The sequence below is a fragment of the Bos indicus genome, chromosome 14 (assembly GCF_029378745.1).
Source record: "Bos indicus isolate NIAB-ARS_2022 breed Sahiwal x Tharparkar chromosome 14, NIAB-ARS_B.indTharparkar_mat_pri_1.0, whole genome shotgun sequence".
Taxonomy (NCBI): Eukaryota; Metazoa; Chordata; class Mammalia; order Artiodactyla; family Bovidae; genus Bos; species Bos indicus.
This window is the reverse complement of record NC_091773.1, coordinates 23,822,642-23,848,355: the sequence shown is the minus strand read 5'-3', so window position 1 is coordinate 23,848,355 and position 25,714 is coordinate 23,822,642. Positions and strand designations below refer to the sequence as shown.

Here is a 25,714-nt window from a genome sequence, read left to right as displayed (position 1 = left end):
ATTTTGAGAGTCAGCTATTTCTACAAATACATCTTCCATGCTCTCAGCCAACACTCTAATGCGAAGGGCTCAGGAGGGTCTGAAAAATGAAAGAAGATCCTTGTGATTCCAAGTCCAGTTTACTGAACGAAAAACTATATGCATGTAGTCAAAGGAGCACACATCCTGCACTCAAATCCCACTTCAACTCATACACTGTGTGCCCCCGACTGCTGTCACTACCTGAGTCGCTTACTCACTCCACAGGACCATTTTGGGACTTACAAAAAACAAGGTAATCGAAAGATGTGATGTGGTTTAAACTTGATAAGTGTTTGCTCATTATAACGCTTCATGAGTTTTTTCTAACTACCTGGTTGCCATGACTCCCCAAGCACCACCTGGGAGTAGTCATTTTTCTCACCAGTACTTCCTACATCCAGAAGGAAGAATATACTTTACTTGTACTTATTCCCTTTGTTGCATATCTGAATGCTTTCTGCAGCCGGAGAGTGCAGTCTGTTAGTCAGTTCAAGGAACGTTTAAACAATGAATGCTTGGAGAAATGTCAAAACTCCTGTCCTCAGAATGGTCCTCAAGCGTAGCAATCTGTGGCAGTTTTTAATAATTTTCAGAGAAAGCTACTTGAACTTCAAGATAAATCATCTACTTTGAGGATAAACTTCCTTCCAAAGAAAAAGGATGAGAAAAGTTGAAATTTTGTTCTCCATGCAAGAATTATGTGATGCAGAACCCCAACTCTGCTCCATTTGTGTTTATTCATAATAGATTATAAGATAAGATTGCCACTCATGATTGTAACATACTACATGTTGCCAGGATTGCACCTGAGCCAAAAAAAAGTCTATATAAGTTTGGCCAGGCAAGAATTTTCCATAGCTTAAACTCTTTCCTGAATGAACACTTGAAATCTGCATGAACTCTTGGTGAACGTTAAGGTAAGTAGAAGTCTCTAAATTTTTCCAAGGATGATACCTTTTGGGATATAATTAGTATTCTTAATAAATCCAAATTGTTAACAGGAAAGACCTAGAATGCCCTTTCTCTTCCTCTGTCTGAAAGGCAGACTTCAAATTTGCACTTGAGCAATGGCACCCCACTCCAGTACTCTTGCATGGAAAATCCCATGGACAGAGGAGCCTGGTGGGCTGCAGTCCATGGGATCCCGAAGAGTCGGACACGACTGAGCGACTTCACTTTCACTTTTCACTCTCATGCATTGGAGAAGGAAATGGCAACCCACTCCAACGTTCTTGCCTGAAGAATCCCAGGGACAGAACAGCCTGGTAGGCTGCTATCTCTGGGGTCGCACAGAGTCGGACACGACTGAAGCAACTTAGCAGCAGCAGAACTCAAATGCCAAAGCTTCTGCCCATTTTCTTATCTTCTACTGAAAACCACATTCCCTGTCCCCAACCCTGGGACCAAGCTTTATCTGCAGCAATTTCACTCTGCAACCCTGTGTTTCTTTGTTATCTCCCAGAACTGGACTCCCTGCTTCTCAGGTCCAGGGATCATAACTTAGCATCTTTAAAACTCAATGCCTAGAGCCTGTGATATAGAGTGAAGTGAGTCAGAAAGAGGAAAACAGATATCATAGAATAACACATGTGTATGGAATCTAGAAAAATGATGAACCTATTTACAGGGTAGGAATAGAGATGCAAACAAGAACAGACTTGGGGACACAGCAGGGGAAGGAGAGGGTGAGAGAAACTGAGAGAGGAGCATTGAAACATATATGTCACCATATGTAAAGTAGATAGCCAGTGGGAATTTGCTGTTTGGTTCAGGGAGCTCAACCCAATGCTTTGTGACAACCTAGAGGGATGGGATGGGGTAGAGGGTGGGAGGGAGGTTCAAGAGGGAGGGGACATATGCATACTTACGGTTGATTCACCTGTGTATGACAGAAACCAACACAACATCATAAAGCAATTACCCTTCAATTCAACATACTCACTGAATTCAACAAAGGCCCTGACGCTTTCCTGGGGATTTTTTTGGTCCCGTTGGAAAACACACACAAATATTTATAACAGTGTTCTGGCAGTAATGCTCTTTTCTATCTTTTCTCAGGAGAAGGCAATGGCACCCCACTCCAGTACTCTTGCCTGGAAAATCCCATGGACAGAGGAGCCTGGTAGGCTGCAGTCCATGGGGTCGCTAGGAGTCAGACACAACTGAGCGACTTCACTTTCACTTTTCCCTTTCATGCATTGGAGAAGGAAATGGCAACCCACTCCAGTGTTCTTGCCTGGAGAATCCCAGGGATGGGGGAGCCTGGTGGGCTGCTGTCTATGGGGTCGCACAGAGTCGGACACGACTGAAGTGACTTAGCAGTAGCAGTATTCCATTGTATATACGTACCACATTTTCTTCATCCATTCATCTGTCAACACACATTTAGGTTGTTTCTATTTACTTCAGTTCAGTTCAGTTCAGTCACTCAGTTGTGTCTGACTCTTTGCAACCCCTTGAATCACAGCACGCACCAGGCCTCCCTGTCCATCACCAACTCCCAGAGTTCACTCAAACTTATGTCCATCGAGTCGGTGATGCCATCCAGCCATCTCATCCTCTGTCGTCCCCTTCTCCTCCTGCCCCCAATCCCTCCCAGCATCAGAGTCTTTTCCAATGAGTCAACTCTTCACATGAGGTGGTCAAAGTATTGGAGTTTCAGCTTTAGCATCAGTCCTTCCAAAGAACACCCAGGGCTGATCTCCTTTAGAATGGACTGGTTGGATCTCCTTGTAGTCCAAGGGACTCTCAAGAGTCTTCTCCAACACCACAGTTCAAAAATATCAATTCTTCGGTGCTCAGCTTTCTTCACAGTCCAACTCTCACATCCATACATGACCACAGGAAAAACCATAGCCTTGACTAGACGGACCTTAGTTGGCAAAGTAATGTCTCTGCTTTTGAATATGCTATCTAGGTTGGTCATAACTTTCCTTCCAAGGAGTAAGCATCTTTTAATTTCATGGCTGCAATCAGCATCTGCAGTGATTTTGGAGCCCAAAAAATAAAATCTGACACTGTTTCCACTGTTTCTCCATCTATTTCCCATGAAGTGATGGGGCCAGATACCATGATCTTGGTTTTCTGAATGTTGAGCTTTAAGCCAACTTTTTCACTCTCCTCTTTCACTTTCATCAAGAGGTTTTTAGTTCCTCTTCACTTTCTGCCATAAGGGTGATGTCATCTGCTTATCTGAGGTTATTGATGTTTCTATTTATTAGCTATTGTGAATACTGCTGCTATGAATATAGGGTTGCATGTATCTTTATGAATTACAGTTTTGTCTGGGAATATGCTGAGGAGTGGGATTGCTGGATCACATGATAATTCTGTTTAGCTTTCTGAGGAACTTCCAGTCTGTTTTCCATAGTGACTGAACCAACTTATATTTCCACCAACAGTGTAGGAGCTGTGGTCTGTTTTAATGTGGGTTTTAAGGATGACCACGTTAAACTTCTACATGAAATAATTGTGTAAGAATGTTCAAATATAACAGAAAATGATTATCAAAAATCAAGGACACATCATCAAAAAGAAAAAAAACGCTCCATTATTTTATTTTTTAAAAGACAGGTCTGGGAAAAGGGCACATTAGCTCCAGAAAAAGCCCATTCGAGTGTTAAAAGTCTAGACTTCATTCAAGAGACCTCTGTCCTCAATCTTGACATTTCCTATTTTATTAGCTGGCTATATGGCATTCAATAAGTCTGGGTGCATGTGTGCTAAGTAGCTTCAGTCATGTCTGACTCTTTGCAACCTCATGAACTGTAGTTTGCCAAGCTCCTCTGTCTGTGGGGATTCTCCAGGAAAGAATACTGGAGTGGATTGCCATGCCCTCCTCCAGGGGATCTTCCTGACCCAGGAATTGAACCTGTGTCTCTTAGGTCTCCTGCACTGGCAGGCAGGTTCTTCACCTTTAGCTCCACCTGGGAAGCCCTTGAACAAAACTACTCAATCTTTTTTGTCTCAGACCCCCTCACTATAAACCAGCAGTAACTGTACCTGGTTTGACTCTGTCAGAGGGATATTATAAGGATTATGTGAAAATATAGAGCTTCCCAAGTGGTGCCAGTGGTAAAGAACCCGACTGCCAATAAAGAAGACTGAAACATGGGTTCAATCCCTGGGTCAGGAAGATCCCTTCGAGGGGGCATGGCAGCCCACTCCAGTATTCTTACTTGGAGAATCCCATGGACAGGGGAGCCTGGCGGGCTACAGTCCATAGGCCAAAGAGTTGGACATGACTGAACAGACTTGGCACCCACACGTGCATGTGAAAATATAAAAAGATTTATATTGCAAGAAATATTACTTCTATATTAATTTCTATTAGATATAAGATCATGAATTGAGTTCATATAACAGAAAAACGACCATGTGAGAGTCCAGAATCTTGGTTTAGGAGTCATGCAATGTATGTCTTTCACTATGAAGCTCTCCTAGTAAATTGAAATCTACCTGTAAATCAAATTAGATTACCTGTAAGGAAGTACCCTGCAAGTTGGAAAGATTCTTGTCAACATAAAATGTTTCCATGCTCATTACTTATATAATTCAAACATTCAACGATGGTAGCAGTTGTTGCCAAAATATGTATTTTGAAGAACTGATGTCTCAAAGGTAAATTCCCTTGGACTAAGTGTTTTATATGTGTTGCAATTGTGATAATGTCATGAATTTATCAGTTACCTTTTTTCCTAATTAGGACGTTACTTTCTTCAGTGAATCAATATGAATGTACTTCTCGACACCTCCATATTTTTGGGGAAATTTCTATATTATTTTTTAGAATCTTTATATTACAAGATAATTCCCAAGAAGAAAAAGGATGTTACGGGAGAGATTGTCCTTATAACAGGAGCTGCAAGTGGACTTGGGAGGTTATTGGCTATCAAATTTGCCAGTCTTGGAGCCATTTTAGTTCTATGGGACATTAATGAAGAAGGCAACATGGAAACATGTAGAATGATCAAAGAAGAGAGGGATGCAAAAGTATTTGCCTATACATGTGACTGTAGTAATAGACAAGATGTCTACAGAGTTGCTGATCAGGTAAGCTGACTGGTGTTCTTAGTTCTTTGCCCAAGAAAAGTACTGCATCTAATATGTGCTTTTGCAAAAAGAAGAGGAGAAATTTTGTCATATACTTCTTTTCCTATGCCTCTTGCTTGAGTCTGCATGTCAGAAATCTGACTTTGTGGAGACTTCCCTGGCAGTCCAGTGGTTAGGACTCCACTTCTAGTGCAGGGGTCGTGGGTTCAATCCCTAGTCGGGGACTGAAGCCAAAAAAAAAAAAAGAACCTGAATTTGTGGCCTCCAGAAAAGGAAACAAGAAAACAATGCAACTGTAAATTTGATGAGCCTTTTGAGTTGTTGCCAGCTGCTTTTCTGGTGACTCATTGCCACCAGAAGTCTGTAGAAACTAGTACTAGCCCTGCCTAGCTACCTGTCCTCTCCAGGTCCTTGTTCCTTTATCAGTAAAATGAAAAGACTGGACCAGATGATCTTCAAGGGGACACAGTATTAGGTCTCTGTATTGTATGATTCCAGTGTACACCCACTGTCACCTAGTTCTGAGGGTAGAAAGTCGGGAGGATGGGGAAGAAGCATATTTCTAGACTACATTTCCTCTTAGATTGAACTTATGGATATTCGTTCTAACTTCACACTTCGTTGTTCAGTCTCTAAGTCATGTCTGACTCTTTGCTACCCCATGGACTGCAGCACCTGTCACTAAGTACTGATAAATGCTTTAATTATAATAGGTATTTATTGTGTAATTATATATAGATCCCAGGGATATTGTAGAACAGAACAAGTGGGCTCAAAATCAGGTCTTATTTTGCCAAAGCAATGTGGCAAGAAAGGTTCATAGATGGAGGTCTTTGGGGCTAGCTCAGGGAAGGAGCCTGTGGGGGAGTGGCAGTCCCAGGACCACCACTAAATCACAGATCAGGACTCTGAAATTTGCAGCATCATCATATATAATCTTTTGTTTTTCAATTAATTTATTTTGATTGGATAATTACTTTACAATATTGTGATGATTTTTGCCATACATCAGCATGAATCAGCCACAGGTATACACGTGTCCCCTCCATCCTAAACCTCATTCCCCACTCCCTCCCGACCCCATCCCTCTTGGGTTGTCCCAGAGCACCAGCTTTGGGTGCCCTGCTTCATCCATCGAACTCACACTGGTCATCTACTTTCTATATGGTAATGTATATGTTTCAGTGCTATTATCTCAAATAATCCCACCCTCATCTTCTCCTGCTGAGTCCAAAAGTCTGTTCTTTACATCTGTGTCTCCTTTGCTGCCCTGAGTATAGGATTGCCAGTACCATCTTTTTAAATTCCATATATATGCATTAATATACAGTATTTGTCTTTCTGACTTACTTCACTCTGTATAACAGGCTCTGGATTCATATATAATCTTTATAGTAAAGTGGGCACAATTACATTGTCTCCTCTACTGATGACAGGAAGCCAAGGCATAGAGCAAATTAGTGACAGAGTAGAACCAGGTTCCATCTGCCTGGAATCAAGACCCCTGCCACATCCCCAGCAGTGACCCACCAATGTGTCAGCAATAAAGACTCCCTCACAGTCCTCTTCCTTCTATCAAAAGCACTGTAATTTCCATCACCCCCAATGAATCTTTCCCTCTTGTTTAAAATTTCCTTGCTGTATAGTAGAAAACGAGGCCAAAAACTTTAATCAAATATTGTCTTTTCACCATTTGAATGTATCTTGGACTTTTCTTTTCTCACAGGCCTGTAAACAGAATTCTTCTAAGTCAACCATTTTATTAATATTGACTGTTCTGTATAATTTTAATTACTTATCAACTCCCAAGAAACCCAAATATTAATACTAATGTTAGACTTTATCTACCAGAATGTCAACAAGCCATGGACATTATCCAGACCCCTGAAATTCATAGGAAACTTCAATAACAGCATTCTAAAGGGCTCAGTAATGGGACTTTCCTAGAGGTCAGAGGTTGAGATTCCAGGCTTCTACTGTAGGGGCCTTGGGTTTGATCCCTGGTCAGGGAGCCAAGATCCCATATGCCATGGGGCATAGCCAAAAAAAAACAATGATAATATTAAAAAAATTTTTTAAATAAAGGGCTCAGTAATTTCCCAAAATTTGACTAAGGTAACTTTCTCATCTCCACCACAGAGACTCAGTACACAAATGAATTTTTTGTTAGAATAACCAGCGTCATGCTTTATTCCCAAATGTCCAGGTCCAATTACTTATTTATATTTGTTAGTGTGTCTGTGTGCATGTTCACATACGTGAGATTTGTTAGTTACAGAAGTAATCATTTTGACCACAGAGAAGTAAATCTAAGTAAAAGAGAGCTTTTACTTTCTTGTATGTGTGTCGAAAACTGAGTGAGAACCACTGTGATTCTTCTCAAAAGCCAAAAGCTGTCCTTTGGCAAAATATTAACTTCTGAGAACCTCTGTTTCCTGATCTATAAACTGAGATTGGAATGCTTTCCTAAACTCACAGTGAAAATTAAATCCTATTACCTAGATGAAGTTCCTCTTAGCTCTGGGTCCCTAAGACTGAGGGATCTTCTTGGACAGGATGATGGGGACCATTCAGTTCAGTTCAGTTCAGTCACTCAGTCGTGTCCGACTCTTTGCGACCCCATGAATCACAGCACGCCAGGCCTCCCTGTCCATCACCAACTCCCAGAGTTCACCCAGACTCACGTCCATCGAGTCAGTGATGCCATCCAGCCATCTCATCCTCTGTTGTCCCCTTCTCCTCCTGCCCCCAATCCCTCCCAGCATCAAGGTCTTTTCCAATGAGTCAACTCTTTGCATGAGGTGGCCAAAGTACTGGAGTTTCAGCTCTAGCATCATTCCTTCCAAAGAACACCCAGGGCTGATCTCCTTCAGAATGGACTGGTTGGATCTCCTTGCAGTCCAAGGGACTCTCAAGAGTCTTCTCCAACACCACAGTTCAAAAGCATCAATTCTTTGGCGCTCAGCCTTCTTCACAGTCCAACTCTCACATCCATACATGAGAACTGGAAAAACCATAGCCTTGACTAGATGGACCTTTGTTGGCAAAGTAATGTCTCTGCTTTTGAATATGCTATCTAGGTTGGTCATAACCTTCCTTCCAAGGAGTAAGTGTCTTTTAATTTCATGGCTGCAGTCACCATCTGTAGTGATTTTGGAGCCCCGAAAAATAAAGTCTGACACTGTTTCCACTGTTTCCCCATCTTTTTCCCATGAAGTGATGGGACCGGATGCCATGATCTTTGTTTTCTGAATGTTGAGCTTTAAGCCAACTTTTTCACTCTCCACTTTCACTTTCATCAAGAGGCTTTTGAGTTCCTCTTCACTTTCTGCCATAAGGGTGGTGTCATCTGCATATCTGAGGTTATTGATATTTCTCCTGGAAATCTTGATTCCAGCTTGTGCTTCTTCCAGCCCAGCGTTTCTCATGATGTACTCTGTATAGAAGTTAAATAAGCAGGGTGACAATATACAGCCTTGATGTACTCCTTTTCCTATTTGGAATCAGTCTGTTGTTCCATGTCCACTTCTTTTTGTGTGTGTGTGTGTGTGTAATAAAGTTTTATTAAAGTATAAAGGAGATAGAGAAAGCTTCTGACATAGGCATCAGAAGGGGGTAGAAAGAGTACCCGCTTGCTAGTGTTAACAATGAAGTTATATACTCTCCAGTGAATCCAAAGAATGTCTGGAGGTTGTAAAGACCTCCTCCAACCTACTCCCATAATTTACATTTTAAGATAACACTGTCCTCAGGCAAGATACATCCAGGTCTACTCCCATAATTAACATTTTAAGATAACAGAAGGTTGAATCCAAAGACTGTCCTTAGGCAGGATACATTATTGGTATATAATCCTAAGGAATGTGGAGAAAGAAAAAAAGTTTGTCCTTTCTTCCTCCTTGAGAATTCCAGACCCCTCTCTCCTTGGGGACCCCTAGATTTCCTATCAACCTGCCTAGGAACTGACTCTCTCATTCCCCCCTTTTCTTTTAGGAGAATTATGTTGCCTAGGGAAAAGGGGTGTCGTTCTCGTTCCATAACTACTTCCTAGCTGACAAGGGGCGTTGTCCCTAAATTGGTGAGGCAACATATTCTCCTAATCCTCATATTGAGGATATCTGATCCAGGGGCCCCAAATAGTAGCTGGAGGAAGCTACAGCAGTAGCAGGAGTTTGGGCAACCATTTGTAACTTAAAAGCTTTCATGCGGCTAGAAACAAATCCAGTTATACAATTACAGATGCAGGGAGCAAACAGCAAAAACAAAACAACCAGAATTATTGTAATTAAGATAGTTGTCCACCATGGGGAACTAGTTAATGTCTCCCAAAGTAAGGCAATTGAGGAATCAAAATTGTAAGTCACATTATGTCCATAGTTAGAGTACAAAGTTGCACCAGTCCATTTTAGGGTTGGTAGATGTCATCAGATGAAGAAGAGGCATCGCATGTGATTGTTGTCGAAGGTATTCACAGACTTGGAGAAAGTCTTTTTCTTGAAGTGGGGATGTCCACCACAGGAAGCCTTCCACTGACAAAGAGGGGAGCTCTCTGCAGACCCAGCAGTTAGACTGATTGTGGAATGCAGCATAGGAGTGAGCCCAGGACAGGAGGACATTGTCTTGAGGATCCAACGGCAGACTCAGGATATTTGGAGTCAGCAGAAGTAGACTCACATAGATTATCAGGCCCATCTGCTGCCCTTTGCTTAATTCTAGAGCTCGGGTCAGGGGCACAAGCTCCGCTAACTGAGCACTGGTTCCCTCGGGGGAGAGATTTTGCTTCCAAAACCTGTTCAGCAGTCACCACGGCGTAACCTGCTTTACGGTTTCCATCCTGAACAAAAGAACTGCCATCTGTAAATATTTCCATGTCAGGATTGTCTAATGGGGTATCCTTTACATCCCCCCGAGCTGCATAGTTTAAAGTTAGGAATTGAGAACAATCGTGATCAGGTGTTTCATTTTCCTTCTCAGGAAGGAAAGTGGCAGGATTTAAATTTCCACAAACTTTAAGCTTAGCTTCTGGTCCTTCTAACAACAATGACTGATACTTAAGAAGCCTACTGTCTGTCATCCAAATATTAACCTTAGAATTTAAGATTCCACTCACATCATGAGAAGTCAGTACAGTAAGGTTTCATCCATTAATTATTTTTAAAGCTTCAGGTGCTAATAAAGCCGCTGCCCCAATTACTCTTAGGCAGTGGGGCCACCCACTTGAAACTACATCTAATTCTCTGCTTAGATAAGCAATAGGTTGCTGGTGAGGCCCTCGGGGTTGTGTCAAAACTCCCAATGCCACACCTTTTCTTTCAGTGACAAACAAATTAAATTCTGACCCTGTGGGCAAGCTCAGAGCTGGAGCTTGCAGGAGAGCAGTCTGAAGAACCTTAAAAGCCTTTTGAGTTTCTGGAGACCAAACCAGTTTGTCGGTTTGGGCCTGCTGAGTTTCAGCTATAAGTTTATATAAAGGCTGGGCAAGTTCCCCATAACCTGGAATCCAAATGCGACAGTAACCTGTGATTCCCAAAAATCCTCTCAATTGTCTTAAAGTCATAGGTAGGGGGTGATTTAGTATAGGTTTAATTCTCTCAGGGCCTATGGCCCTAGTCCCTTCTGATATGATTAGGCCCAGATATCTAACTGATTGTTGACAAAGCTGAGCCTTTTCTCTTGATGCCTTGTAACCACAGCCTGCCAGAAAGTTTAAGAAATCTTCTGAGGCTCGCGAACAAGCTTCCTCTGTCTCAGCACAGAGCAAAATATCATCTACATATTGTAACACCACTGCTTCAGAGCTATTAAAATTTTGTAGATCCCGTGACAAACTTTGTCCGAATAAGTGAGGACTGTCACGAAATCCCTGGGGCAAAACTGTCCAGGTTAACTGAGAAGCTGGCTGCATAGGGTCTTCAAAGGCAAATAGGAATTGACTTTCTTCTGCCAAAGGCACTGAATAGAAGGCATCCTTTAAATCAATTACTGAGAAATATTTGGCCTGTTCAGGAATTTCAGACAATAGAGTATAAGGATTAGGCACCACGGGGTGTAAAGGAACTACAGCCTCATTTATTATTCATAAATCTTGAACTAGTCTCCATTTACCATTCGATTTCTTTATACCCAAAATAGGAGTGTTGCAAGGACTGTTACAGGGAATTAATAGTCCCTGCTCCTTTAAATTTTCGATGATGGGTTTTAACCCTTCCTTAACTTCAGGTTTCAGTGGATACTGCTTCTTATGTGAAAATATGTGTGGGTCTTTGAGCTTAACAACTACAGGAATAGCATTTTGTGCTCGACCCACAGATTTTCCATCAGCCCATACTCTAGGATTTACATTTTGTTCAACTAAAGGGAGAGAAAGGGAAGGCTCCATATTCATGAAAACAGAGGCATGGACCTTGCTCAGTATATCCCTTCCCAAAAGGGGTGAGGGAGATTCTGGCACGATCAGAAACTCGTGTTAAAACAGCACAGAATCCCAGTTGCAAGATAAAGAATAACTGAAATAATACCTTTTGGCTCGTCCAGACAGTCCCATTATGGAAGCAGATCGGGAAGAAAGTGGGCCAGGGGCTTCAGTAAGCACAGAATAAGTTGCCCCAGTATCTAAAAGGAAATCGACGGATTGGCCCCCCACAATTATTAATACCTGGGGTTCCTCAGGTGTAATTAGGACGGGAGCTTGTGTGGGGACCCCCGGGCACCTTCAGTCCTGATTGTCTTGAGAGTCCGACCCCAGAGACCTACGCCTCTGGGGGTAGTCTCTCTTCCAGTGTGGTCCTTTGCAGACTGGACATGGAGCCAGGGGCGGCTTAGATGCCTGAGGGCAATCCCGCTTGAGGTGCCCCTCCTTTCCACAGTAGTAGCAAGCCCATCACTTTTCACCTGGGCCCCTCTGGGCATTTTTCTCAGGCTGTTTAAGAACGTTTTTCATAGCCATGGCGAAGGCTTCCGCCTTTTCCTTTGTCTTTTTTTGCCTTTCTTTTCCTCATATTCCCTACCATAATAGACTGTCTGAGCCAGTTGTAACAGAGTATCTAAAGACTGATTTGGTCCATACGCCTGTTTTAATAGCTTACGGCGGATATCTGGAGCCGACTGAGTGAGAAATCTATACTTTAAGATCACTTTTCCCTCTTCACTTTCAGGATCAATCTCAGTGAATCTGCGAAGGCCTTCTCTCAGTCTATCTAGGAATTTACCAGGAGCTTCTTTCTCCTCCTGTTCTATGTCTGCCAATTTGCCATAGTTTAAAGGCTTAGAACGCGCCTGCCTAAGTCCCTCAAGAATACATCTAACAAAATGACTCTGATCCCATCTTCCTTTAGCTGTGTTGTAGTCCCAGTCTGGTTCTATAGTTGGGAACTCCTGATTCCCAGTGGGGAGGGCCGCTATCTTGTTCTCCCTCTTCTCTACTGATTCATTACCAAGCCATTCATCTCCACAAGCAACCGCTTTTCCCAAAACTCGAGTCTTTGACTCAGGAGTCAGCGTTTGTCCCAAGATATACATCACATCCTTCCAAGTGAGGTCATAAAGCAGAGTAACACCTTTAAAGGCTCTAATATATTTTTCTGGATCCTCTAAATAGTCTCCCAGATCCTCCTTGATTCTTTGTATTTCTTAATAAGAGAAAGGCTTATTAACTCTCACAGACTGATTATTTCTCCTGGTGGGTGTTTTATAAAGAAGCAACAGCTTGTGTGGCTGTTCCTCAGTCTCTCTGGCTGCTCTGTGCATATGATCCCAGGGATAGATTGGAGAAACCTGTTTTTTCTCTTCTCTTTGTCTCCTGTCCTCCATCTCATCTCTTACTTCGATGGTCTGAGTTTCTACTGAAACCAGAGTAGTCTGAGGTCGTACTGAGATAGGAGTTGTTTGGACCTCCATGTGGGCAGTTTGAATCCCAGTTTGGAGTCCCCGGTACGGGGGCAAAGTAAGAGGACAGGAGGGAGCTGAAGATTTCATGCCCAAATCTATACTCTTAGGACATAAGTCTGGCATATTTCGTAGAGAGAAAAAGGGCAACACATATGCTACTTCTACCCATTTCCCTTGTTCCTTACAGAACCGGTCTAGTTGTAGAACAGTATTATACTTAAGAGACCCTCCAACTGGCCACCGTTCGCCGTCCTCCAATGGATACCGTGGCCATGCAGTATCACATAGGAAGACCAAGTGTGTCTTCTTTAAGCCCTGGGGATCAAATCTATCCCAGCTTTTCAGGATACAGTTCAAAGGAGTGAGGCTGGAATTGTTAGCTCCCATCTGTAAGAGAGAAAAAAAACGACCAAGGCCATTTTTCTACCGGAGGTGTCCCTCCCTGCTCTAGATGGGGGTGTAGACAGACGTTACACCAAAAGCTTTTCCTTCCTGGTCAGACTTAGTCTGTCCCTTACCGACGCAGGCGCCGTACTCGTCCCTCCCGGTTCTACCACCGAGATGGGGTGGGGATGTACCAGGGGTAGACTTGATAGCATCCCTACTTGACGTCCAGCTCTTCACCCTTAACCTTGCTTGCCTCTGATGTCACCCGGGGTGAATCAGAGTAACCTTCCGAAATGCCTCCCAAGCTAAGACTACTAGGGGAAACATTCATCACCTGAGTGCCTGTGCACGACCCTGAGTATTTCCCGACCACAATAAGACCGACACGAACATAAAACTGAGATGTTCTTTCCAAGCATCACCACACCAGTATAACAGCCTCTTCTGATCCACTAAGAGCCAGCGTTACCAAAGGAAAAAAAAAAAAAAAACCCATCGCAGTCCCAATCTGAGTAACCTTTAACCTCAGAGATGTTCTGGGAGCTAGAGCTCCATCTAGCTTATGAACTTTCGATTCCTAGCGAGGCTAGACACTTTCTTGACTACCAATCCAAGTTTGGGACCTAAGCCACAGTACACAATAACAGTATAGATCACAAGTCCCTTGAAAGTCTATGATCCGATAGATTAGGTTAGTACTTCTAATTCCCAAGGGGTTATGAAATGGTCAAAGAGACCGAAAAGTTTGACCGAGAAAGGAGAGTTCGGTCCACACGCTTCGCCCATTTCTGGTCGGTTTCCGAAGGAGACATTGGGTGCCTCTTGGCATTGGCAGGTCAGTACAACGCCCCAACAGGTTTCTGCCATAAGCTGTATGAGATCACCATGGAACCGCAGAGCAGGGCCCCTTACTTGCTTCATGCAGGGCATGCCATTCATTCACACAAGCACATGGTAGAGTTAGTAAAGCACGGCAGAAAATGTGTTCACTAAGAGAACAAAGAACTAAAGCTCCAAGCTTCCTTACCTTGTCCTGAAGGATCCCGGACGAGCCCCCAAGATGAAAGGTTGTTGTTGAATCACACGAATACACCGGGATTCTTGGCCCCCGGAGGAGAAGAATTCAATCCGGGGCCAGAGACGAGGCTTGATCGCTCGGAGCTTTTGTGTAATAAAGTTTTATTAAAGTATAAAGGAGATAGAGAAAGCTTCTGACATAGGCATCAGAAGGGGGTAGAAAGAGTACCCCTTCATGTCCACTTCTAACTGTTGCTTCCTGACCTGCATACAAATTTCTCAAGAGGCAGATCAGGTGGTCTGGTATTCCCATCTCTTTCAGAATTTTCCAGTTTATTGTGATCCACACAGTCAAAGGCTTTGGCATAGTCAATAAAGCAGAAATAGATGTTTTTCTGGAACTCTGTTGCTTTTTCCATGATCCAGCAGATGTTGACAATTTGATCTCTGGTTCCTCTGCCTTTTCTAAAACCAGCTTGAACATCAGGAAGTTCACAGTTCACATATTGCTGAAGCTTGGCTTGGAGAATTTTGAGCATTTCTTTACCAGCCTGTGAGATGAGTGCAATTGTGCACTAGTTTGAGCATTCTTTGGCATTGCCTTTCTTTGAGATTGGAATGAAAACTGACCTTTTCCAGTCCTGTGGCCACTGCTGAGTTTTCCAAATTTGCTGGCATATTCAGTACAGCACTTTCACGGCATCATCTTTCAGGATTTGAAATAGCTCAACTGGAATTCCATCACCTCCACTAGCTTTGTTCGTAGTGATGCTTTCTAAGGCCCACTTGACTTCACATTCCAGGATGTCTGGCTCTAGGTCAGTGAGCACACCATCGTGATTATCTGCGTCGTGAAGATATTTTTTGTACAGTTCTTCTGTGTATTCTTGCCATCTCTTCTTAATACCTTCTGCTTCTGTTAGGTCCATACCACTTCTCTCCTTTATCGAGCCCATCTTTGCATGAAATGTTCCCTTGGTATCTCTAATTTTCTTGAAGAGATCTCTAGTTTTCCCATTCTGTTGTTTTCCTCTATTTCTTTGCATTGATCGCTGAGGAAAGCTCTCTTATCTCTTCTTGCTATTCTTTGGAACTCTGCATTCAGATGTTTATATCTTTCCTTTTCTCCTTTGCTTTTCACTTCTCTTTTCACAGCTATTTGTAAGGCTTCCCCAGACAGCCATTTTGCTTTTTTGCATTTCTTTTCTATGGGAATGGTCTTGATCCCTGTCTCCTGTACAATGTCACGAACCTCATTCCATAGTTCATCAGGCACTCTATCTATCAGATCTAGTCCCTTAAATCTATTCCTCAGTTCCACTGTATAATCATAAGGGATTTGATTTAGGTCATACCTGAATGGTCTAGTGGTTTTCCCTACTTTCTTCAGTTTAAGTCTGAAATTGGCAATAAGGAGTTCATGATCTGAGCCACGGTCAGCTCCTGGTCTTGTTTTTGCTGACTGTATAGAGCTTCTCCATCTTTGGCTGCAAAGAATTTTTCTTAAATATTTAAGAATGCCTTACACCAAAGATTTCCCATCCTCCAGAGACCCAAGTTCCTCCCCAAGTTGGTCTAAGATCAAGCACTTGCTCACACTGGCTCCCTCATCAAGCCAAAAGCTCACATCTCTTGGGTGTTTGTCCCTGTACTGCCCCTCTCCAAAGCAGAAGGGCCTAATCCCTCTGCACAACATCGGTGCAGCAACAGTAATTCTTCCTTTCAGAGCCTGTTCAACTTGATGACATCAGGAGCAGTTTTTCCCTAATATCCCCCACCATGTGATCTGGAAGCCTCCACACAGAGCAGTAGGTGGGACCAGGACAACCAAGTCAAGTTTTTTCCAAACTTCCTGTTTGGAAAAAAGAACAGATTGTCATGACAGCACCAAAGATACAGTTCAGGGCAAAAACATCTTCAAATCGTCGTTTGAACATACATCATGCTTTACATCATATTTTACCCCAAACCAGCTTTATCAAGGTCACTGCAGTGTTTCCTGGAGCCTAGCTTCCTCCGAGCAGGGCTGGTGGTAGTAGGTTCTGTACGCAGATGAGGTAAGCAATTCAGAAGGAAGGGTGAAGGAAGACCCTCAGGACGCAGCAGTGGTAGCACAGCTGGAAACTCAGGGAAGTAATTGGGCATAGACAATTATCAGACCTGGGGAGGTCTTTTTGACAGAGGTCACAGGCCCACAGACACCTGTGATCCCACAGGTGGGATCCAACATACCTGTGTTTGGGATGTCTTTGTGCTCAGGACTGGCCACGCCCTACAGGGATGGGATGAGCTCCTGCACCCTGTCACAGAGGAGTCAGGAAGAGGGCACCTACAGAAGTAACTGCCACACACACCTGGTTGAAGAAAGACACAAGCACCATCCAAAGGGAGACATTGAGAGCCACACAGGGAAATAGAGACAGCACTCTGCAGTACCCCTGGCATTCACCTCTGGCAAAAAGGGACGGTAACATGACAAAAATAGAGGCAGAGAAAACACACTGCAACACCCAGTCCTCTCTGCACACACACAAAGATAAGCAAAACTGGCAAATCAATGTGTTTTTTTACACAATCAATCATAAAGCTACTTTAAACTTGCTGAATTTCTATGAGAGAGAGAAAATAGCTATGTTTAAAGAAACTACCTGAATAAAGTAAAAAATAATAATAATAATAATAATGGCATGGAAAAATAAGTAACCTAACGTAAATGAATTATTTGCCTCACTTCTGCACAGGTTAAGAAGGAAGTGGGCAATGTGACCATCCTCATTAACAATGCAGGGGTCGTGACAGGAAGAGAGTTCCTCAAAACTCCAGACCACATGGTGGAAAGATCATTTCTTGTCAACGTCATGTCTCACTTCTGGGTAAGTCTTCTTTCTTTTTCATTTTGTTTTGTTGGTGAATATGAGAATTTCATGTAGCTCTATAAGTGAGAGTCACTCAGTCGTGTCCAACTCTTTGTGACCCCATGGACTATAGTCCATGTGAATTCTGGCCTCTCCAGGCCAGAATACTGGAGTTGGTAGCCTTTCCCTTCTCCACTGGATCTTCCCAACCCAAGGATCAAACCCAGATCTCCCGCATTGCAGGCAGCTTGTTTACCAGCTGAGCCACAAGGGAAGCCCGAATTCTATAAACAATTAGTCAACCATTTATCTGTTGATAGACCATTTGTGAGTTCCCATTGATAGACTAAGCAGAATTCTTGGCCTATCCAGAGTTGGAGGCAGAGGTGGTTATGGGCTTGATGGCCAAAACATCCTTTGTCTACTGGTATTATTGTTCAATTGCTGAGTCATGTCTGACTCTCTGCGATCCCATGGACTGCAGCATGCCAGGCTTTCCTATACCTCACCATCTCCCGCAGCTTGCTCAAACTCATGTCCACTGAGTTGGTGACGCCATCCAACCATCTCATCCTCTGTCGCCTCCTCCTCCTCCTCTGTCACCTCCTCCTCCTCCTGCCTTCAATCTTTCCCAGCAATGAAGTCTTTTCCAATGAGTCCATTCTTTGCATCAGGTGGTCAAAGTGTTGGAGCTTCAGCTGCAACATCAATCCTTCCAATGAATATTTAGGTTTGATTTCCTTTCAGATTGACTGGCTTGATCTCCTTGATGTCCAAGGGTGGCAGGCAGCATTCCTTGTCCACACCACAGCCTGCTAGGTGCCTCCATGCTTTTGCTTATGACTTTGAACTTCTTTTAAAATTTTATGGGGAGCCAAATATTTCTTGTAAATTGACCCAACTGAATATTCTTTTAAAGTATTGAAGTCTTTTAAGTTGACACTACAGAGTAACACAGTTACTGTTGATATTAAAAGATTGTCCAAAAGGTAATTTTTTAAAATTGCAAAAGGCAATGCAGGTAGAGAAACAAAGTCCAAGTAATTGGAAACCTGTCCAAAGTTCAAAAATACTAGTTCTTTTTTTTTTTTAACAATAAAGTCATCATTTGTTGCAATTCAACTGAACACATATTTGCCATCTTCATAAACTGAGCTATTTTATGGAAATAGTGATAACTGATTTAATCTATAACCAGGGGGAAAACATTTAGGAAATTCAGTCATTGAACTTTTGCATAAGAAAAATGGAATCTTACAACAAATACAATAAAACAAAGACAAGCAAATCTGACACTTGCTTGTATTACACCCCACATGTGATCAAATCAGGGAAAATAGATATACCTATTTATCAAACACATGTCATTATTTCAGAGTTACCTTGATTGTACATATATGTAAACCTGGATTCGTATGTATGTCTCTGGTTTAAATTATATTCCCAAAGTTTCATTGATATGTTTTTGATGACTAAATGCTTCCTCAACACATACTTGCATTCCTTTCTCTTCCCTTTAATGCTGGGAATCTGTACATCCAGAACAAATAATGTCTTTATAATATAAATTTATCTTCTAGAATGTCTTTAAAAAGCCCTCCGCTGACACATAGGGCTAGAAATACAAACAGACCCTTGAAATATCCAGTCACCTTTTCCCTGTGAGGAAAACATTATTTTCAACTGGAAACAGAAAAATGTTAGCAACATAAGAGATGCCAGTTGGATCCCTGGGTCAGGAAGATTCCCTGGAGAAAGGAAATGGCAACCCATTCCACTATTTTTGCCTGGGAAATCCCATGGACAGAGGAGCCTGGCAGGCTGCAGTCCATGGGGCCGCAAAGAGTCCAACATGCAAACATCAGGTGTTAAATAAATATTTATTAAGTAAGCTTATAAGTTAATCACATACTTGAGCAGAAAGAGTAATAAATGAGTAATGAATATTGACACAGTGTGTTTATATCTTCCAGACTTATAAAGCCTTCCTTCCTGCCATGCTTGAAGCTAACCATGGTCACTTAGTCTGCATTTCAAGTTTTGCAGGAATCGTTGGGATCAACGGACTGTCAGGTGAGTGCTCCACCTGTGACTTTGTATCTCCAGCTCACAGCACCCAGAAGTCAGGACTCTTCTAAGGCATGGAAAACTCTTCTGCACCAAGGGGAAGTCTCTACTACATTTGGCTCTGTTTGTAACGCCAGGATTCCTTCCCATTTCCCAAATTTGAATTCCACACATAAGTGATATCGTATGGTATTAGTCTTTGTCTGGCTTACTTCACTTAGTAGGCCCATCTCTAGGTCCATTCATATTGCTGCTCCCCTCCTCTATATAAAATAACAGTGGTGGGACTTCCCTGGTGGTGCAGTGGTTAAGAATCTGCCTTGCAATTCAGGCGATGTGGGTTGGATCCCTGGTCAGGGAACTAACATCCCACATGCCATGGAGCAACTAAGCCCATGCACCACAATTAGAGAGTCCACAAGGAAAGATCCTGCATGATGTAACTGCAACCTGAGGCAGCCAAATACATATATTTTAAAATAATAAAATCACTCTCTTCTTAATAAAAAATAACACAAAGAGAAAAAAAGAACCAGTTGTCTTTGTAGTCTTCTTGGGTTAAGAGAAATTGAAATCATTTTCATTTTGTTGTTGGTATGCTGTATAGAGCTATAGAAGTGGAGTGGCCACAGAAAATGACTTTAAGTGATGCTTTCCCTGGTAGCTTAGATGGTAAAGAATCCGCCTGCAAATGCAGGAGACTCAGGTTTGATACCTGGGTCAGAAAGATCCCCTGGAGGAGGGCATGGCAGCCCACTCCAGTATTCTTGCGTGGAGAATCACGCACTTAGGACATGACTGAGTGACTGACACTTTCACTTTGCCCCCAGAATAAGCCAAAGAAAGGGAAGGGAGTTTCCATTTTCAAAACAATTCCATGAATTAACTTGTCAAAGTCTGTTGCTAACAGCTCCTCACTCTGTTTCAGATTACTGTGCCAGCAAGTTTGCAGCTTATGGCTTTGCGGAGTCTCTCCACTTTGAATTAAAGCTACTACAAAAAAGCAAAATTAACACCACCATTGTTTGCCCATATTTTATCAAAACTGGAATGTTTGAGGGCTGTTCAACCAAGTAAGTGAAATCTTACAGTAATCTTCGCTCTTATGATAATCTTCCATATAGGTAATTATCATCTTTCATTTTGAAGTTTTGAAATATGAAAAGTAAAACGAAAGACATCGGTAGAATGCCTGAGTTAGTCAAAGAAAACTTTCAACCTGCATTAAATTAATGAGTTTACACCATTTAAGGATAATAATATGGTTATGAGCATATGGTATAGTGAAAACATAAACTTAAATTGCTAATCAGAATATTACAATATAACAGAAAACTTGGTAGTGAGAAGTTATTAAAATCTTTAGCACTGTTGTGTTGAGAAGATAATTTCCTTTCTAAAAAGAATAGTGAAGTAAAAATCATCCAAAAGATAAAATATTTTGAAAGACTGACTAATATATGTGGGGAAGTATTGGAGGATGATATACGTTTATATTTGGTAGAATAGACCAAGGAAGAAACAAGTGAAATACGAAGACTTTTATACAAAGGAGCCAATCAGTAGAGTATACTGAGAAATGGTCTAGGGCCAGTGTAGTCATTACAATTGCTAAAAAGGGGATTGACAGGAACCAAATGCTATGATCAGCTATATCTGTAGGAAAGAGAGACAGCCAACGAAAAGCCTGTCTAAAAAGCAATGAGGCTATTTAGAGTCTAGGGAAATTGTAAGATTAAATTTAAAGTGTCAAAACAGGTGATGGAGTTGACAGTACTGCAGGGGAAAAACTCTCACAAAGAAACATCTACCATGCAAGTCAACATTAGCAAAGACAATCATTTAAAATATTTGGAGATTGACCAAAGAGCATGCAATCCATTGAGAAGTATTTATTTAACAAAACCTACAGAAATTCGGTAAGAACTCTGAGAGGCCTTGGCATTGGAACCAGGAACTACACTCATCCTCCACACAACAGCTCTGCCTTGCAGAACAGCTGTTTCAGGGGCTTGGCAAACCAGTGGTAATTCCCATGTCTCCCAGTCTCTGGAGGGGCTTACCAGGTGGCTCGGTGGTAGAGAACCCGCCTGCCAATGCAAGAGCCACAAGAAACTCGAGTTCGATCGCTGGGTAGGGAAGATCCTCTGGAGGAGGAAGTGCAACCCACTCCAGTATTCTTGCCTGGAGAATCCCATGGACAAAGGAACCTGGTGGGCTAAAGTCTGTAGGGTCACAAAAAGCAACCGAGCATGCAGCGTGCACACACACACCAGTCCCCAGAGAAGGAGAACTCCGCTGGGCAGTTTGGCAACAGGTGAATACTCAAAGATCCCGATTTCTGTAGAAGGCCTATAATGAATGGATAGACTCAGTCAGACAGTGCTTGCTCCTCCACCTCCAAGGTAGGAAAGACCTGGGGAGAGGCTATTGTTGAAGAAAGCCAGTTCCTCTTTCCACAGCTCTTTGTTGTTGGAGCAGCAGTCATGTGTCAAAAAAACCTATGTGTGGTAGACTTACCCAACAGTAAAAATGAGCAGACCCCAAGCCCCAGGTTCTGGGTGCTGGAAGATCCATACAGGCTAGTAACAGCAGCTGGGTGGCAGCATTACTTCCTACCATTCCCCCAGACTCTGTTTGATAAGTAGGGTGAGAAACCCAGTAAAGAGTCATTTTATCATCACCAACTCCTGCTTCATAACAGAGGTTCTGACAGACAAGGTCACAGTCAGCAGCAAAGACTGGCATCTTTCTCCCTCTGCCATTGGATAAAACCATAAATCAGAGCATCTTCAAAAAAAAAATAGCACCACCAGCTAGCAAACTACAGCATAAGAGGTAGATACGATACAAATAGAGGCAGACCAGCTAGAGGCTTAAGAGAAAGAGGCAGTCAAAGATTGCCGGGTTAAAAACACAGTTTCCCTGGATGGAGTCCTTCAAGGAATGACATCAGAAGCCACACCTTGGAGGAGAGCTAGACCTCATGGAACTAGTTTCAGCCAAGTGACTGAGGAAATAAACAAGCAAACAATTGCAGAGGACAGTTATCCAGAGTTGCTACCATATATCATCTAAAATGTTCAGTTTTTAATTAAAAAGTAAGATAGGCAAATACACAGAAAAGTGTGACCCATACATGAGAAAAACCCATAGGCAATGGAAATTGCTTTGAAAAGGACCCAGGTGTTGGACTTAGCAGACAAACTTCAAAGCAAGCTATTTTAAATCCATTCAAAGAGCTAAAGAAATCCATATTTTTAGAATGGAGATGTTTCATCAAATATTAATAAATAAATACAGATTTTTTTAAGCAAATGTAACTTTGGGATTGGAAAAGAAGAGTAAATGAAAAGGAAGATACACTAGAGCAGCTCAACAGTAGATTTTGGCTGGTAGAAAAAAAAAAAGTGAACCTCAAGACAAATGAACAGAGAATATGCAACCAGAAGGAAGAGAAAACATAAATGGAAAAAAAGGAACAGATCCTCAGAGAATGCTGGGACACCTTTAATCACATCAACATATACACAAGGAGAGTAACAAAGAAATAAGAGAAATGGTCAAAAAAACCATTTAAATATTATACAGAGTGAAGTAAGCCAGAAGGAAAAACACCAATACAGTATACTAATGCATATATATGGAATTTAGAAAGATGGTAACAATAACCCTGTGTACGAGACAGCAAAAGAAACACTGATGTATAGAACAGTCTTATGGACTCTGTGGGAGAGGGAGAGGGTGGGAAGATTTGGGAGAATGGCATTGAAACATGTAAAATATCATGTATGAAACAAGATGCCAGTCCAGGATCGATGCATGATACTGGATGCTTGGGGCTAGAGCACTGGGACGACGCAGAGGGATGGTATGGGGAGGGAGGAGGGAGGAGGGAGGAGGGTTCAGGATGGGGAACACATGTATACCTGTGGCGGATTCATTTTGATATTTGGCAAAACTAATACAATTATATAAAGTTTAAAAATAAAATAAAATAAAAAAAAAACATTTAAAGTAATGATGCTGAAAACCTCCCAAATTTAATGAAAAACATTATTTACATATAAATGACTACCCACTCCAGTATTCTTGCCTGGAAAATCCCATGGACAGAGGAGCCTGCCAGGCTACAGCCAATGGAGTTGCAAAGAGCTAGACACAACTAAGTGATTGAGCCCACACACAAAAATAGAATTTTTGAAGAGGTGTGGTTCAAGAAACACAGAAGCATAATATAAAAGTATAAAATGTCAAAATAATGTCTAATGGGAGCTTCATTACATGCTAATCCCATTTCAACTCCAATTGATTTTGCAAACATCTGAGTTTGCTTACTGTAGTAACAATAATGTGCCTAAAATAAAGCCATATTATACATGCTCAGGAGCGCTTTCCTTTGGGTAAAATAATTTTGCAGTTTCACTTCTTAATAGTATACAGCTATCTGATGTTTGGGCTGAAAGACAGAAAAGAAAAATATGGAAAAAAATCTCAAAGCACTTCCTTCCATAGATCTAGACCATCAAAGAGGAGAAAATCAATAAAGGCCAGGAGTTCACTCCAGGAAATGAAATACGTTAGCTTTTGTTTACTCGCTAAGTCATGTCTGACTCTTGTGACTCCACAGACTGTAGCCCACCAGGCTGCTCCATCCATTACATCTCCCAGGGAAGAATACTAGAATGAGTACCCATTTCCTTATCCAGGTGATCTTTGCGACCCAGGGATTGAACATGCATCTCCTGGGGCTCCTGCATTGCCAGCGGATTCTTTGCCACTGAGCCACTGGGGAAGCTGGAAACGTGTTAGCACTGGTCCCAATATGATCACGAGAGAAAACACAAGGCTTTTTCTAATATTTACACATGATTTGCATATTTATAGACATATGTTGATGACTTGATATCTAAAATTTAATAATTAGTGCTCACCATATTGAAAAGCAGAGACGTTACTTTGCCAACAAAGGTCCGTCTAGTCAAGGCTATGGTTTTTACTGTGGTCATGTATGGATGTGAGAGTTGGACTGTGAAGAAAGCTGAGTGCCGAAGAATTGATGCTTTTGAACTGTGGTGTTGGAGAAGACTCTGGAGAGTCCCTTGGACTGAAAGGAGATCCAATCAGTCCATTCTAAAGGAGATCAGTCCTGGGTGTTCATTGGAAGGACTGATGCTGAAGCTGAAACTCCAATACTTTGGCCACCTCATTCGAAGAGTTGACTCATTGGAAAAGACGCTGATGCTAGGAGGGATTGGGGGCAGGAGGACAAGGGGACAACAGAAGATGAGATGGCTGGATGGTATCACTGACTTGATGGACATGAGTCTGAGTGAACTCCAGGAGATGGTGATGGACGGGGAGGCCTGGCGTGCTGCTAATCATGGGGTTGCAAAGAGTCGGACATGACTGAGCAACTGAACTGAACTGAACTGACTGATGGCAGCAAAAAAATACCACTTTAACAATATAACTTTTTGTGATTTTTTTTATTCCAGGTATCCACTTTTGTTGCCCATGCTGACTCAGGAGTATGCTGCCCAAAGTATTTTAAATGCTATTTTAGAGGAGCAGTTGTACTTGATAATGCCCAGATTCTCGCATGTTGCATTGTTCCTGAAACAGTAAGTGAATAATGACTTCTCTATCATTTTGGTTGTTTGTGAACAAATTGCTCTCATCATTGCTACCTCTTTTACCAGAAAGCAACCTTGTATCTTTCTTAAGGTTGAAGGAAGAATAATATCTAAACAATGCCAGGGCAACTTATTGGACTAATTCTAGCTGTGCTTGGTTATTCCAGACCCTGAGAAAATTCAGAAACTGTTGGTTCTTACAGAGTGCTAAGTTGCTCCAGTCGTGTCTGACTGTTTATAACCACATAGTTATAGCCTGCCAGTCTCCTCTGTCCATGGGATTTTCCAGGTAAGAACTCTGGGGTGAGTTGCCATTCCCTTCTCCAGGGGAATCTTCCTGACCCAGGGACCAAACACACGTCTCTTATGTCGGCAGGTGGATTCTTTACCACTAATGCCACCTGGGAAGCCCTCTTAGAGAATAAAAGTTATTAATTTCAAGAAAAACAAATAGAACCCCAATGACGGGAGGTGAATTCTATCAGTTCAGCTGACACAAAATTCTATTTTGAAAACAAAGGGCCAATAAACCCGAGTGCATTGCCAGAAAAATATTAAGGATTTTTGACAAGTTTCTCACTTCCTCTGGTGAAAGAGGACCTGTAACTTCACGCTTAAAGTTCCAGAGTTTTTGTGAGTGCATTTAGGCCAGGCCCACTATCTTCTCTGAAGAGAAGAGAGAACAACGTGTAAGATTCATCAAGTGTCTACCTGGGCCAGACTCTGCATGACAGCCTTGCGTGGTTTATCACACTTCAAGTAACTGAGGCTTAAAGACCATTAGTCATTTTT

At 42.1% G+C, this 25,714-nt stretch overlaps 1 protein-coding gene across 1 annotated transcript; it reads left to right on the top strand.

Moving 5' to 3' along the window:
- Positions 1-4,752: 4,752 nt before the first annotated feature.
- On the top strand, positions 4,753-24,914 carry LOC109568283 (short-chain dehydrogenase/reductase family 16C member 6). Its single transcript, XM_070802169.1, has 4 exons — positions 4,753-5,073; positions 19,193-19,292; positions 20,215-20,359; positions 24,785-24,914. The coding sequence occupies exons 1-4, from the start codon at positions 4,753-4,755 to the stop codon at positions 24,912-24,914; spliced, it is 696 nt and encodes a 231-aa protein (XP_070658270.1).
- Positions 24,915-25,714: the final 800 nt, after the last annotated feature.

What these genes read in the sequence shown, in the direction of transcription:
- LOC109568283 (XM_070802169.1), top strand. Translation starts at nt 4,753, where the DNA reads ATGAATGTACTTCTCGACACCTCCATATTTTTGGGGAAATTTCTATAT. An exon ending in TGGGATCAACGGACTGTCAG is followed by an intron (nt 19,293 to 20,214) that starts GTGAGTGCTCCA and finishes ACTCTGTTTCAG; the next exon opens with ATTACTGTGCCAGCAAGTTT. An exon ending in TTTGAGGGCTGTTCAACCAA is followed by an intron (nt 20,360 to 24,784) that starts GTAAGTGAAATC and finishes TTTTTATTCCAG; the next exon opens with GTATCCACTTTTGTTGCCCA.